The 14542-nt window shown below is 42.8% G+C and overlaps 1 protein-coding gene across 1 annotated transcript; it reads right to left on the bottom strand.

Annotated features, from left to right (window-relative positions):
- Positions 1-13042: 13042 nt before the first annotated feature.
- Positions 13043-14542, bottom strand: LOC129625108 (elafin-like). The gene is made up of 3 exons (XM_055543253.1): positions 14461-14542; positions 13311-13604; positions 13043-13076 (listed from the first exon to the last, which is right to left on the bottom strand). The coding sequence occupies exons 1-2, from the start codon at positions 14540-14542 to the stop codon at positions 13312-13314; spliced, it is 375 nt and encodes a 124-aa protein (XP_055399228.1). The 3' UTR covers positions 13043-13076; position 13311.

Here is a 14542-nt window from a genome sequence, read left to right as displayed (position 1 = left end):
GCCTGCAGCATGCCAGGCTTCCCTGTCCTTCACCATGTCCCGGAGCTTGCTCAAACTCATGTCCACTGAGTCAGTGATGCCATCCAACCATCTCATCCTCCATTATCCCCTTCTCCTCCTGCCTTCAATCTTTCCCAGAATTAGGGTCTTTTCCAATGAGTCAGTTCTTTGCATCAGGTGGCCAAAGTATTGGAGATTCAGCTTCAGCGCCAATCTTTACAATGAATATTCAGGACTGATTTCCTTTCGGATTCACTAGTTTGATCTCCTTGCAGTCCAAGGAGTCTTCTCCAAGAGTCTTCTCCAGCACCACAGTTCAAAAGCATCAATTCTTCGGTGCTCAGCTTTCTTTATAGTCCAGCTCGCATGTCCATACATGACTACTGGAAAAACCATAGCTTTGACTAGAGAGACTTTTGTCAGCAAAGGAATGTCTCTGCTTTTTAGTACGCTTTCTAGGTTGGTCATAGCTTTTCTTCCCAGGAGCAAGTGTCTTTTAATTTCATGGCTGCATGAATTTAGAAAATCTGCAGTGATTTTAGAGCTCAAGAAAATAAAGGAGTACATCAAGGCTGTATATTGTCACCCTGATTATTTAACTTATATGCAGAGTACATCATGTGAAATGCTGGGCTGGATGAAGCACAAGCTGGAATCAAGATTGCCAGGAGAAATATCAACAACCTCAGATACACAGATGACACCTCCTTTATGGGAGAAAGTAAAGAGGAACTAAAGAGGCTCTTGATGAAAGTGAAAGAGGAGAGTGAAAAAGCTGGCTTAAAACTCAAGAGTCAAAAAACTAAGATTATGGCATCCGGTCCCATCACTTCATGACAAGTAGACGGGGCAACAATGGAAACAGTGAGAGACTTTAGCATTTCTCCATCATGAATTATTTCAAGCATTTTTCATATCTTAAAAGCTACTTATATTTCTTTATCTGAAAACATTGTTTCTTTTGCTCATTTTCCTATATAGTCTTTAGCTTTTTTCTTGTCATTTTCTAGCACTCCTTACATATTATAGAGAAAGGTCTTTATCTGTGATATGGTTTGTAAGTAAAAATTTTAACTCACTCTTAGACCTGCTCAAAATAGCTCAGGGTGGCACTCTTTTCTCCTCTTCTCTAGATAATGCCTGCTGTTGTTCGATTCTTTCTGCTCTGGACTTACGCATTTCTGCTTCATGATATCCTTAAATTGGTGAAATTGTTTCATTAATTTTTTCAATTCACCTGACAAAAAAACTAAATGCTACAAAAGGATCATAGAAAAAGTAACTTTCTGAACTGTAACTGACACAAGAAAAAGTAGAAAACTATTGCAAAGATGGAAACAATGGTCAACAATATTTGACCAAAAAAAAGCACCAGGATCAGACCTCTTTGTAAGCATATTCTATAAGGCAAACAAGGAACAACTAATTCTAATATGACATAAATAAAAATAAGAAACAATTCCCAGCATGTGATATGAAGTAAACATAATCTTGATACCAGAGCTTAATAAGGACTCATGTCAATTATATGTCAATAAAGCTGTTTAAAAATAAAATTATCAACAAGGATTCTATGAAAAAGGAAGATTTTAAGTAAATCTTATTCATAGAACATAGATTCATGAACACAAAAATCAACTATGTTCATAAAATTTCAAACAGATCTACAGATAATTGTTAGACTCAATGAGAATTTATCACAACAGATGCATACAAAGGAAATATACAAAACTCAATGGTACTACGTAAATCAACAACACAAATCAGCAAATGAAATTTCAATAATTTTTCAGTTCAGTTCAGTTCAATCGCTCGATCATGTCCAACTCTGCGACCCCATGAATCGCAGCACGCCAGGCCTCCCTGTCCATCACCATCTCCCGGAGATCACCCAAACTCATGTGCATCGAGTCGGTGATACCACTGGAAAAACCATACACTTGACTAGGCGGACCTTTGTTGGCAAAGTAATATCTCTGCTTTTTAATATGCTATCAATAATTTGTATAATCATATAAAACATGAAGAGCTTATAAATACACATAATAGGTTTTGTGCAGAAACACTACAAAGAAAATTATAAAACTTTAATGACAGACATTTTTTAATACCCCCAAATGAGAAATGTATATGATGTTCATGGATTGGAAGACTCAATATGATAAGTATGCCAATTCTCTGCAAATTGATTTTCAGTCTCAATGCAATCAAACCCCCAGAAAAGTTTTTGCAAAAGTAAACCAAGAGAAACTTGGCAATGCAATTCTGAAATGCATACAAAAAATGCAAAGGCACAATAGCCAAAATACTCTTGAAGAAGAATAATTTAATAAGACTTGATATAGGAGATATCAAGTTTTATTTTAAAGCTGTAATAATTATGGTAAAGTGGTATTACAGCAACCATAGACAGATACGCAAATGAAAAAAAATAGAGAGTCACCAGACAGATGACTTGCACATAATGAGAGTATGTTTCTAACTTGGTTATAGTAAACAAATATCGCTACTGTCATATTAAGAAGACTGCACATCATAATATTAATATACATTGCCTAAGTGGTTGAAGATCCAACCAGCCCATTCTAAAGGAGATCAGCCCTGGGTGTTCTTTGAAGGAATGATGCTAAAGCTGAAACTGCAGTACTTTGGCCACCTCAGGTGAAGAGTTGACTCACTGGAAAAGACTCTGATGCTGGGAGGGATTGGGGGCAGGAGGAAAAGGGGATGACAGAGGATGAGATGGCTGATGGCATCACCGACTTGATGGACATGAGTTTGAGTGAACTCCGGGAGATGGTGATGGACAGGGAGGCCTGGCGTGCTGCGATTCATGGGGTTGCAAAGAGTCGGACACGACTGAGCGACTGAACTGAACTGGACTGAAGTGGTTGAAGGAGGATACAGGTTAAGAAGGCAGGATAGAAGGAAGGAGAAGAAAAATAAATAAATAAATGTTGCTTTACCAAAAAACTCATCATGTCTGATGGGATCCTGTTACATTTATAAATATATTACCAAAAATGAATATCACTAGGTCTCTGTTTACTGACTTCCAGTGATGTCCATGCAATCTTACCAACAGAAAAAAAAGTTGGAGAGTACTTAACGGGTTTTGATAATATTCCAGTTGAACATAGAACTCCTGTATATGAAAATACTTGTGTGTGAAAAAGGAAAAGTGTTTGAAGGAATAGCCACTGCTGTGAATACTGGTTACATGATGATGACGGGACGGGAAAGAGGACAAGCACGAGTAGCTCTGCCTTTATCCATATCAGTGTCTAATTTTTTTCTTGTTACAACGGTCGATGAAAGTTCAGTTAACAATTAAGAAGAAAGGGAATTTTATTTGAACCAGACTAGGATTATAACCCGGAAGAGAGACTCTCAGAAAGCTCTGAGAAACTGTTCCACCAAGTGCAAGTTGAAGGCACAGGCATACACGTTTTTGAGACAAAGCATCACACATCAAAATGACATACTGATATTTTATACAAAGTTCACCAAGGACGCATAGTGCCGGTAAGCAGGCATAAAGAGAGCAGGAAGTCCGTGATCCTCCATAGAGTTGGGGAAGAATGCTATCGTTTTAAGAAATTATATTGCTGATGTCAGAAGAAAGGAGGAAATGTTATCTTTAAGGTCAAGCAGACACTCCTGTCTTCAAAGAAGTTTGGTTAATATGTAATACAAGCGCACACTACACATTAGGGAGGGAGGGAAGAGGCCCAAATGGATGCAGAGAGAGAATTTTGTGTTTAATTTTTTCTTATCCTGTCTGGAAATAAGAATTTTATTTCATCACAACAAAAATTACTACTCTTATGATCCGAACACATAGAATAAAGAAAATTAAAATTCATAATTTGTTGTTGTTGTTTAGTTGCTAAGTCGTGTCCAACTCTTTTGCAACCTCATGGACTGTAGCCCCCCAGGCTCCTCTGTCCATGGGATTTCTCAGGCAAGAGTACTGGGGAGGGTTGCCATTTCCTTCTCCAGGGGATCTTCCTGACCCAGGGATCAAACTCATATCTCCCGAATTGGCAGGCAGATTCTTTACCACTGAGCCACCAAAATTCATTATAGGTTAGAATAAAGCACTCAAGTAATCATGTGAGTGGAGAAAACAGGGTAATTGAGAGCTGCATCTAAAGAAATGATTATATACACATATAATCATTATAAGTGTTACAAAGGGATGTGTAAAATATGTCATAATGTAAAAGTAAAACAGTGCATGAATCAGAGGCAGTCAAAAGAAATCACCTAGGTAGTTCAAGCAGAAAAAGAATTTCAGCTATTGTATGAGCACATCTCATTGTAAGAACCCAAATCACGTGTGAAATCCTGGATATGAAAGAGTCTGGGGAAAGATAGGCATTTGATTTACAACCCCTACAGGAAGGCAGTCTGGGAGCACCTGAAATGCATGTAGATGGAGACTCTGCACAGTACCTGCCATACCGCAGCTCCCTCCCATACTTACACTTCCAATTAGAAAATATTCACCTCTCAGAAGGCGAAGTGCCCACCTTGAGTGGGAGCTGAAGTGAGTGGGTCTGAGAATAAGCAAGGCAGGACACAAGAGCTGGGAGATATGAATAAAATAAATAGAGAAGAATACAGGGTATTTATGAGAGTGGTCATTGCTTTGCAGTGCTGGAGTAATATCATATAGTGGCCAGGGCTGATGGTGGGAGCCCTCCTCTTTAGTACCAAAGAAAGAGAAGTCCACCTATGTATTAGGAAAGCTGCAATGGAGGAGGGAGCCCTTGAGCTAAATTAAGAAACCTATTACTTCCAACCCTTCCCACTCAGATAAGATTCTCCTTTCAAAAGATAGTCCCTGACTCTGATTTTAAAATCAGAAAGAAATTTGGAAATCATATAAGCTGTATAAAGAGCCTCCTTTTTAAAAAAACAGAAATGAGAAGCAAATCTTAAAAGTATTTGAAAGAGGAGTTTTAAAATCCCCAGTAAAATGTCACCACAAAGCTGAGAAAAAATTATAATCTAAAATAAATTTTTAAAACTAGTGAAGCAAATTAAAGGTATGAGGAGAAGTGAAAGTTGCTCAGCCATGTCCAACTCTGCTACCCCATGGATTTGTAACTCAACTGAGGCTTCTCTATCCATGGAATTCTCCAGGCAAAAATACTGGAGTTGGTAGCCGTTCCCTTCTCCAGGGGATCTTCCCAACAGAGGGAATGAACCCAGGTCTCCCACACTAAAGGCAGATTCTTTACTGTCTGAGCCACTAGGGAAGCCCAAAAGTATGAGGAACCATCATAAGACAGAAATATAGAAACTCAAAGAAGAGATACCAAGGTATCAGGAAGATGTGAAATAGAATCTGATGGAGAGAAGAGAAATTGAAGAAAAGGAGAAAAATATTTCATGAGTAAGAATTAAGTAAAGTAAAGAAGAAAAAGGGAACCATAAGAAAAGCATATGACATAAAATAAAAATAAAGAAGTAGCTTAAAAACACAGTTTTAAATACTAAAAAGTCAGTGAAGATCCATCAGACATGAAAATCAAGTCCTACCAGGAAGAAAACCAAGTCAACAAAACAGAAGAATTATTTAAAACAATAATTGAGGAAAATATTTCTGAAATAAAAGATTTGAGTCTACAATTAAAAGCTCACCTTATAGTAAACACAAGATGAATGCAAGTAAATATTGTGGTCTTTCAAGATAAAAATAGAAGCCTTCAGGAGGCCAACACCCCCCTCCAACTAAAAAAGAAACAAAACCTTAAGAAATCAGGTTGTAAGATAGCAATACTCAATGCCAGAAAATAGTGAAGCAAAACTTAGATACTCTATGGAAGAAAATATGCACTGAGGATTTTCGTACAACTAATTTGTCCTTGACTTAAATATATTTCTAAATGTGCAAGAACTCAAGAAATATTGTTTCTGATAACTTTCCTGGGGAGTTTCCAAGAGACAAGATATTATTATTGAGTACTGAACATTTTCATTGTGGAATTAAGTCTGATGAAGGAGTAATAAATAGTATGTAAATGTGACCTGTTGTGATAAAGTACAAATACCAAAACTTCCGTCAGAGAGGATGAGGGAGAGAGGTAGCTCAGAGTAAGTCCACTGACTGCTTTATATATAACAGCTTCAAGTCAAAGGATATTTAAAACACATAAGGTTCAACAAAATTAAAAACTTGTGCATCAAAGGATCCTAGCAGGATAGTAAGAAGATCCTGCTGAGAAGAAGAAACAAACCAGGTCTCTGATAAGGGCCTATGACCCAGACTATATAAAGATCTCTCATAATTCCACATTAAAAAGATGAACAGCCCAATTTAAACATGGGCAAAGAACTTAGACATTTCCCTGAAGATACACAAGTGGCCAGTGAGCACCAGGAAAAGATGCTCAACATCACTAGTCATTGCTGCTGCTAAGTCACTTCAGTCATATCTGACTGTTAGCGACCCCATGGAGTGATGGGACCAGAAGCCATGATCTTCGTTTTCTGAATGTTGAGCTTTAAGCCAACTTTTTCACCCTCCACTTTCACTTTCATCAAGAGGCTTTTAGGCAGATGCAAATCAAAATCACAAGATACCACTTCATACTCAATAGTGTGACTATAAGAAAAAAAAATTAATGGAAAATGACAAGCATCGACCAGGAGGTGAAGAAATTGGAACCCTTGTACATTGCTGGGGAGAAGGTAAAATGGTGCGAACTCTGTGGAAAACAGCTTGACAGTTCCTCCAAATATCAGCATAGAATTACCAGATGACTCAGCAATTCCACTCCCAGATGTATATGTGCTACTGCTAAGTCACTTCAGTTGTGTCCGACTCTGTGTGACCCCATAGACGGCAGCCCACCAGGCTCCCGCGTTCCCAGGATTCTCCAGGCAAGAACACTGTAGTGGGTTGCCATTTCCTTCTCCAATGGATGAAAGTGAAAAGTGAAAGTGAAGTCGCTCAGTCGCGTCCGACTCTTAGCGACCCCATGGACTGCAGCCTACCAGGCTCCTCCATTCATGGGATTTTCCAGGCAAGAGTACTGGAGTGGGGTGCCTTTGCCTTCTCCGGATGTATATGTAAAAGAACTGCAAACAGGAAGTTCTGGTCCAGGACTGAGACACAGGAGGCTCCTCAACTCACCTCCACCCCTACAGCTACAACACAAACCATTGAAAGAAACCCAGGAATGAGCTGAGCCAGAGCTACATATTGGGCAAGCGAGAGAAGACTCACATTGCAGAGGGTCTTGGCACACCCTCAAGCCACGAAGGACAAAGAAGGTGGCTGGACAATTACAAGGGTTCGAGACACAGCCAAGAGCTTGGGAGGGTGGCACGCCGAGGCTCCTCTCCTATATGTGCTCACGTGGTCAACACTGGAAGATGTTGCTATTGTATCTAATGCCCAGCAGCCAGTACAGACTGTGGAGGAAAATGAAGTCTCCACACTGGGCCTTGCACATTTTCCCCACACCTGCAGGCAGCTCCCTACTGGGCACACCCACTTTCCCTGCAGGCTCCAACCCAGACCAGCAACCCTCAGCTCTGCTAGCCCTGCCATCTCACCTCATTATGTCCCAGGAATATCAGAAAATGTTGCTGCAACCGTTTACTGGGAGGTCCCTGCTCTTTAAGCATCTCTCCTGTTGGAGTCTGAGATTCAGTTCCACTGGCAGGCACTCCATCTGCCTGGTTGGCATAGTAACCTCCTTCCTGTGGTCTCTTTTGAGTAATAAATGATAAGGCAAAACACCCCGAGTCTCTGATATGTTAGAATAATTTAGTGGCATGAGCAGTGTCCTCTCAGTTCAGTTCAGTTCAGTTGCTCAGTCACATCCGACTCTTTGCGACCCCATGGACTGCAGCACGCCAAGTTTCCCTGTCCGTCACCAACCCACAGAGTTTACCCAAACTCATGTCCATTGAATCGGTGATGGCATCCAACCATCTCATCCTCTGTCATCCCCTTCTCCTCCTGCCCTCAATCTTTCCCAGAATCAGGGTCTTTTCAAATGAGTCAGTTCTCTGCATCAGGTGGCCAAAGTATTGGCATTTCAGCTTCAACATCAGTCCTTCCGATGAACACTCAGGACTGATTTCCTTTAGGATGAACTGGTTGGATCTCCTTGCAGTCCAAGGGACTCTCAAGAGTCTTTTCCAACACCACAGTTCAAAAGCATCAATTCTTCAGTGCTCAGCTTTCTTTACGGTCCGACTCTCACACCCATACATGACAACTGGAAAACTAGCTTTGACTAGATGGACCTTTGTTGGCAAAGTAATGTCTCTGCTTTTTAATATGCTCTCTAGGTTGGTCATAACTTTCCTTCCAAGGAGTAAGCGTCTTTTAATTTCATGGCTGCAGTCACCATCTGCAGTGATTTTGGAGCCCCAAAAATGAAGTCAGCCACTATTTCCACTGTTTCCCCATCTATTTGCCATGAAGTGATGGGTCCGGATGCCATGATCTTCGTTTTCTGAATGTTGAGCTTTAAGCCAACGTTTTTAACTCTCCACTTTCACTTTCATCAAGGGGCTCTTTAGTTCCTCTTCACTTTCTGCCATATTGGTGGTGTCATTTGCATATCTGAGGTTATTGATATTTCTCCTGGCAATCTTGATTCCACCTTGTGTTTCTTCCAGTCTAGCGTTTCTCATGATGTACTCTGCATCTAAGTTAAATAAACAGGGTGACAATATACAGCCTTGACGAACTCCTTTTCCTATTTGGAACCAGTCTGTTGTTCCATGTCCAGTTCTAACTGTTGCTTCCTGACCTGCATACACATTTCTCAAGAGGCAGGTCAGGTGGTCTGGTATTCCCATCTCTTGAAGAATTTTCCACAGTTTATTGTGATCCCACAGTCAAAGGCTTTGGCATAGTCAATAAAGCAGAAATAGATGTTTTTCTGGAACTCTCTTGCTTTCTCGATGATCCAGCAGAGTTTGGCAATTTGATCTCTGGTTCCTCTGCCTTTTCTAAAACCAGCTTGAACTCCTGGAAGTTCACGGTTCACATATTGCAGAAGCCTGGCTTGGAAAATTTTGAGCATTACTTTACTAGCATGTGAGATGAATGCAATTGTGCAGTAGTTTGAGCATTCGTTGTCATTGCCTTTCTTTGGGATTGGAATGAAAACTGACCTTTTCCAGTCCTGTGGCCACTGCTGAGTTTTCCAAATTTGCTGGCATATTGAGTGTAGCCCTTTCACAGCATCATCTTTCAGGAATGATGGCATTCCATCACCTCCACTAGCTTTGTTCGTAGTGATGCTTTCTAAGGCCCACTTGACTTCACATTCCAGGATGTCTGGCTCTAGGTCAGTGATCACACCATCGTGATTATCTGGGTCCTGAAGATCTTTTCTGTACAGTTCTTCTGTGTATTCTTGCCACCTCTTCTTAATATCTTCTGCTTCTGTTAGGTCCATACCATTTCTGTCCTTTATGAAGCCCATCTTTGCATGAAATGTTCCCTTGGTATCTCTAATTTTCTTGAAGAGATCTCTAGTCTTTCCCATTCTGTTGTTTTCCTCTATTTCTTTGCCTTGATCTCTGAGGAAGGCTTTCTTATCCCTTCTTGCTATTCTTTGGAACTCTGCATTCAGATGCTTATATCTTTCCTTTTCTCCTTTGCTTTTCGCTTCTCTTCTTTTCACAGCTATTTGAAAGGCCTCCCCAGACAGCCATTTTGCTTTTTTGCATTTCTTTTCTATGGGGATGGTCTTGATCCCTGTCTCCTGTACAATGTCACGAACCTCATTCCATAGTTCATCAGGCACTCTATCTATCAGATGTAGGCCCTTAAATCTATTTCTCACTTCCACTGTATAATCATAAGGGATTTGATTTAGGTCATACCTGAGTGGTCTAGTGGTTTTCCCTACTTTCTTCAATGTAAGTCTGAATTTGGCAATAAGGAGTTCATGATCTGAGCCACAGTCAGCTCCTGGTCTTGTTTTTGCTGACTGTACAGAGCTTCTCCATCTTTGGCTGCAAAGAATATAATCAACTTGATTTCAGTGTTGACCATCTGGTGATGTCTATGTGTAGAGTCTTCTTTTGTGTTGTTGGAAGAGGATGTTTGTTATGACCAGTGCATTTTCTTGGCAAAACTCTATTAGTCTTTGCCCTGCTTCATTCCGTATTCCAAGGCCAAATTTGCCTGTTACTCCAGCTGTTTCTTGACTTCCTACTTTTGCATGCCAGTCCCCTATAATGAAAAGGACATCGTTTTTGGGTGTTAGTTCTAAAAGGTCTTGTAGGTCTTCATAGAACCGTTCAACTTCAGCTTCTTCAGCGTTACTGGTTGGGGCATAGACTTGGGTTACTGTGATATTGAATGGTTTGCCTTGGAAATGAACAGAGATCATTCTGTTGTTTTTGAGATTGCATCCAAGTACTGCATTTCGGACTCTTCTGTTGACCGTGATGGCTACTCCATTTCTTCTGAGGGATTCCTGTCCGCAGTAGTAGATGTAATGGTCATCTGAGTTAAATTCACCCATTCCAGTCCATTTGAGTTCGCTGATTCCTAGAATGTCGACATTCACTCTTGCCATCTCTTGTTTGACCACTTCCAATTTGCCTTGATTCATGGACCTGACATTCCAGGTTCCTATGCAATATTGCTCTTTACAGCAGCGGACCTTGCTTCTATCACCAGTCACAGCCACAGCTGGGTATTGTTTTTCTTTGGCTCCATCCCTTCATTCTTTCTGGAGTTATTGCTCCACTGATCTCCAGTAGCATATTGGGCACCTACTGACCTGGAGAGTTCCTCTTTCAGTATCCTATCATTTTGCCTTTTCATACAGTTCATGGGGTTCTCAAGGCAAGAATACTGAAGTGGTTTGCCATTCCCTTCTCCAGTGGACCATATTCTGTCAGATCTTTCCACCATAACCCACCCAATGGAGTACTATTCAGCCATAAAAAAGAATGAAATAATGCCATCTCTAGCAACATGGGTGAACCTAGAGATTATCACACTAAGTGAAGAGAGTCAGAAAGAGAAAGACAAATACTGTATGATATCACTTATAGGTGGAATCTAAAATGTGACAAAAATGACCTTCTCTGTGAAACAGAAACAGACTCATAGACATAGGGAACAGACTTAGGGTTACAAGGGGGTGGGGGCAGGGGAGGGAAGGATTGGGGGTTTGGGATTAGTAGGTGCAAACTATAATATATAGAATGAATAAACAACAAGGCCCTCCTGTATAGCACAGGGCACTATATGCAGTATCCTGTGATAAATCGTAATGGAAAAGCATATGAAAAAGAGTCTGTGTGGATATGGATAACTGAATCTCTTTGCTGCACAAAAGAAATGAACACAAAGTTGTAAATCAGTTATACTTCAATAAAAAATTTTGAAAAACTAGGACTTCTCATCATTTACTAGCTCTGTGTCTTTGGGTGATTAATGACGCTTTTATGACTTCAATCTTTTTGGTTTTTTTTACTGTGCCGTGTGCCTTGCAGGACCTCAGTTCCCTGATCGAGGATCAAAGCCACACCCTCTGCACTGGAAGCGCCGAGTCTGACCCATTGGATTGCCAGGGAAGTCCCATGGTTTCAATCTTTTAACAAAATTAAAGAGGTGTATATACCCATCTGAGGGAGTTCTAATGAGAAATAAGACAATACTTATGACATGTTTAGTGCAGGATCTGGAAGAGACAAAACACTAAGACAGAAACCATTCTTACCACCAGTGGTTTATTATATGTTTCTCAGGCCAGGGGTTCAGGCACTGCTCTTGTCTGTGCTCCAAGATGCCTGGTCCAGTCCGTCCCCTGGAGAATCAGAGGGGAACCCTGGCTCCTGGGGGGGTGTCTAAGGGACACTGGGCTCTCTGTTCTCTCACCCCCAACAAAGCCTCTGCTCCCCACCTCCCCTCTAGCAGAGCCCAACATACACACACAAAGAAGAGATGCTTCAGCACCAGAATATCAGGGGTGAACTGACATTCATTACTATACTTCCAGAATAATTTCATCCAACTCTCCTCAAACCGAATAGACAAAACTGAGGCTCAGCGAGAGAAAGTGATTTATCTGCAGTCATCTAGCAAGTTGGGAGGAGCCTAGAGCTAGAACTCAGGTCTCCTGACTCCCAAGTGGGGTGCCCACTGCACCCAAGGCTCCACCCACTTCTTCCTGGAGAACTCCATTGCACAAGGGCAGTGGGGCAGCTGAGCCAACAGCAAAGCCACGAGGTCATCCAACGTTACCCAACATACACCCTCCTGCTGTCTTCACTCCTCCAGTCTACTCTACCCCAACTTCTATGTCCCCAGAGAACTTTATTCAGTAATGACATGGAAGGATAGATGTGTCTTGCCTCCTCACTCACATCTTGAAATAGAAAGCTGGGAGAGGATATTGCTTCACCCAAAGGAATTACGTGTTACTGGAGGTCACCTCAGGCATGAACAGGTGAAATGCTTTGTGAGCAGGGATTTGCTGGCATCTGTCTTTCTGTCTTCTTGGAGGATATAGATTCATGGGAAACATTAGAGGAAGGGAAGGAGGGAGTCAGAGGTTTAGCCAGGAGGGTTGGTTGGTCACACTGGCAGGGTTGATCATAGCCAGGTCAGAAGTGGAGGTCAATGGGAAGGTTTGGGGGTTTATTTCCCTGGTCCGAGGCCAGAGGCCAAATGTCTAGGTTTCCATTTCCTGGTGAATGGAGGCTGCGGTTCTTGGGTTGACTTTTGGATTTCTACAGTGAACCCTAGGAATAGGCCTCTTGTTCCTGCCCCTGCTCTCCTTCACACCCCAGAACATCTGTCATGGGTCCTGTTCCACTCTCCACTGGGGACAGGAAGTCCCAAACCCACACCCATCTCCCCGGAGCTCTAAGGGGACCAGAGGTCACAGGAGCCAGAAACAAATGGAGTTGAAAGCAGTCTTTTATTGGAAAGTCCATGAGGGAGGCAGTCCATGCTCAAGCTTGGGCCTCCCGCATGAGAGGAAGAAGGGGCAGTGTGGGAGAGGGTCGTGCTACAGGCACCGGGGCCTGCATCGCTGGGGACTTCACAGGTGCACAAGCACAGACTCTACCTGGTAGAAGAAAAGAGAATCGGAAATGTGAATCAGCAGGTGAAAGACTCAGAGGCAGTGGGAGGCAGGGCCAAGTTCACATGCCATCCTTCTCAGGACCCCAGTTGTAGCCCCTGAGACCCCTCAGTCTCTCCATCACCTCCCGTGTCCTCTCCCCACTAGCTTAGGATTGTCCTCTGCCAGTCGGCCTCTCTGCCCCTTCATGGGCCTCCTTTCTCTCCACCCATTTCTCACCTCACCGGGGATTCATACAGGTCTTCCCACAAAAGCCGTCACAGCACTTCTTGGCCCCTGGGCACTGGGCATCTCTCCGACACTGGTCAGGGGGATTCCACAAGTTGCAGTGGATAGGAACCCTGGGGCAGAAGCCATGCTTGGATAGATGTCTGGCTCGGTCTTGTGCTGCGACTACATCTTGTCCTTTGACTGGGTCTTGTCCTTTCACTGGATCTTGTCCTTTGTCAGGAGATTGACCATTGACTGGACCCTTTCCACTGACTACAACATTTCCTTGACCTTTTGGACTACCTGTTGAAAGAAATATCCCCACATGTAGACCAATGTGTCTGCTTCAACTATCTAGTCTGTCCTCCAGGTCCAGCCACTGCTCACTGCGGTGTCCCTTAAGCTGAGGGACAGTGAGATAGAGAAGGCTCACCAGGGCCAGCTGGGGTCTGCACTCTTGGATGGCTGTTCCCTGGGCTTTGGGGAAAAGCGCCATAGGACCAGGTTTCCTTTGGGTGTCCATTTCTTCCCCTCACCCTCCATTCTGGGTCCTGGGGCCCTCATGAGGATATGCCAGGGAGGAGTGACTTTCAGGAGATGAGGACACATTTTCATCTTTGAGGAAACTTGGAGGAAGGACAAGGAGCTTTGAGACACATGCCAGGAGACCTGAGCTGCATCCTGGATCTGGAGATTGTCCTGACAATTCCTCACCTCGCTCTAGGTCTCAGTGTCCAGCTTTGGAAAACAGAGGTCTTCAGACTCCATGATTTCTGAGGCCCTGTTAGTTCTTAACCTCCTCTTACACGACTGATGTGCTTTGATGGGACAGGCAGGCAGGGAAGAGACCCCCACACCCAGGGCCCAGATTCCTGGTGCTCCTTACTTCATTGCATGTTCTGTCCAAGTATCAGTGCTTGAGACCAAGGTCATGTTCCAACACTGCTTCCACAAACAGCCCTGATTTCTCAGTCCTGGGGTGGAATGCACATGGAGTCTAGTGGGCAATTTCCTACTTCTCTGGATACACTCAAAACCTGCTGTCCAGGTGGAAGAGTGGGCTCCAGCTCTGCATGCTGCCCCTTGTCAAGACCCAGGCTGCCCCCAACATCTTCTCCTCAACCCAAGCCAGCCCCAGCCAGGCCACTCGTCCACTCACCTGTTACGACAGCTGCCTGTGCCACCAGAGTCCCAAGGACGAGAAGGACCACCACCTGGACCAAGAAGCTTGTAGTCTTCAT

This window comes from Bubalus kerabau, chromosome 13, assembly GCF_029407905.1.
Source record: "Bubalus kerabau isolate K-KA32 ecotype Philippines breed swamp buffalo chromosome 13, PCC_UOA_SB_1v2, whole genome shotgun sequence".
NCBI classification, from domain to species: domain Eukaryota; kingdom Metazoa; phylum Chordata; class Mammalia; order Artiodactyla; family Bovidae; genus Bubalus; species Bubalus kerabau.
Note: the sequence above shows the minus strand (reverse complement) of the source record. Positions and strands in the feature narration are given on the sequence as shown.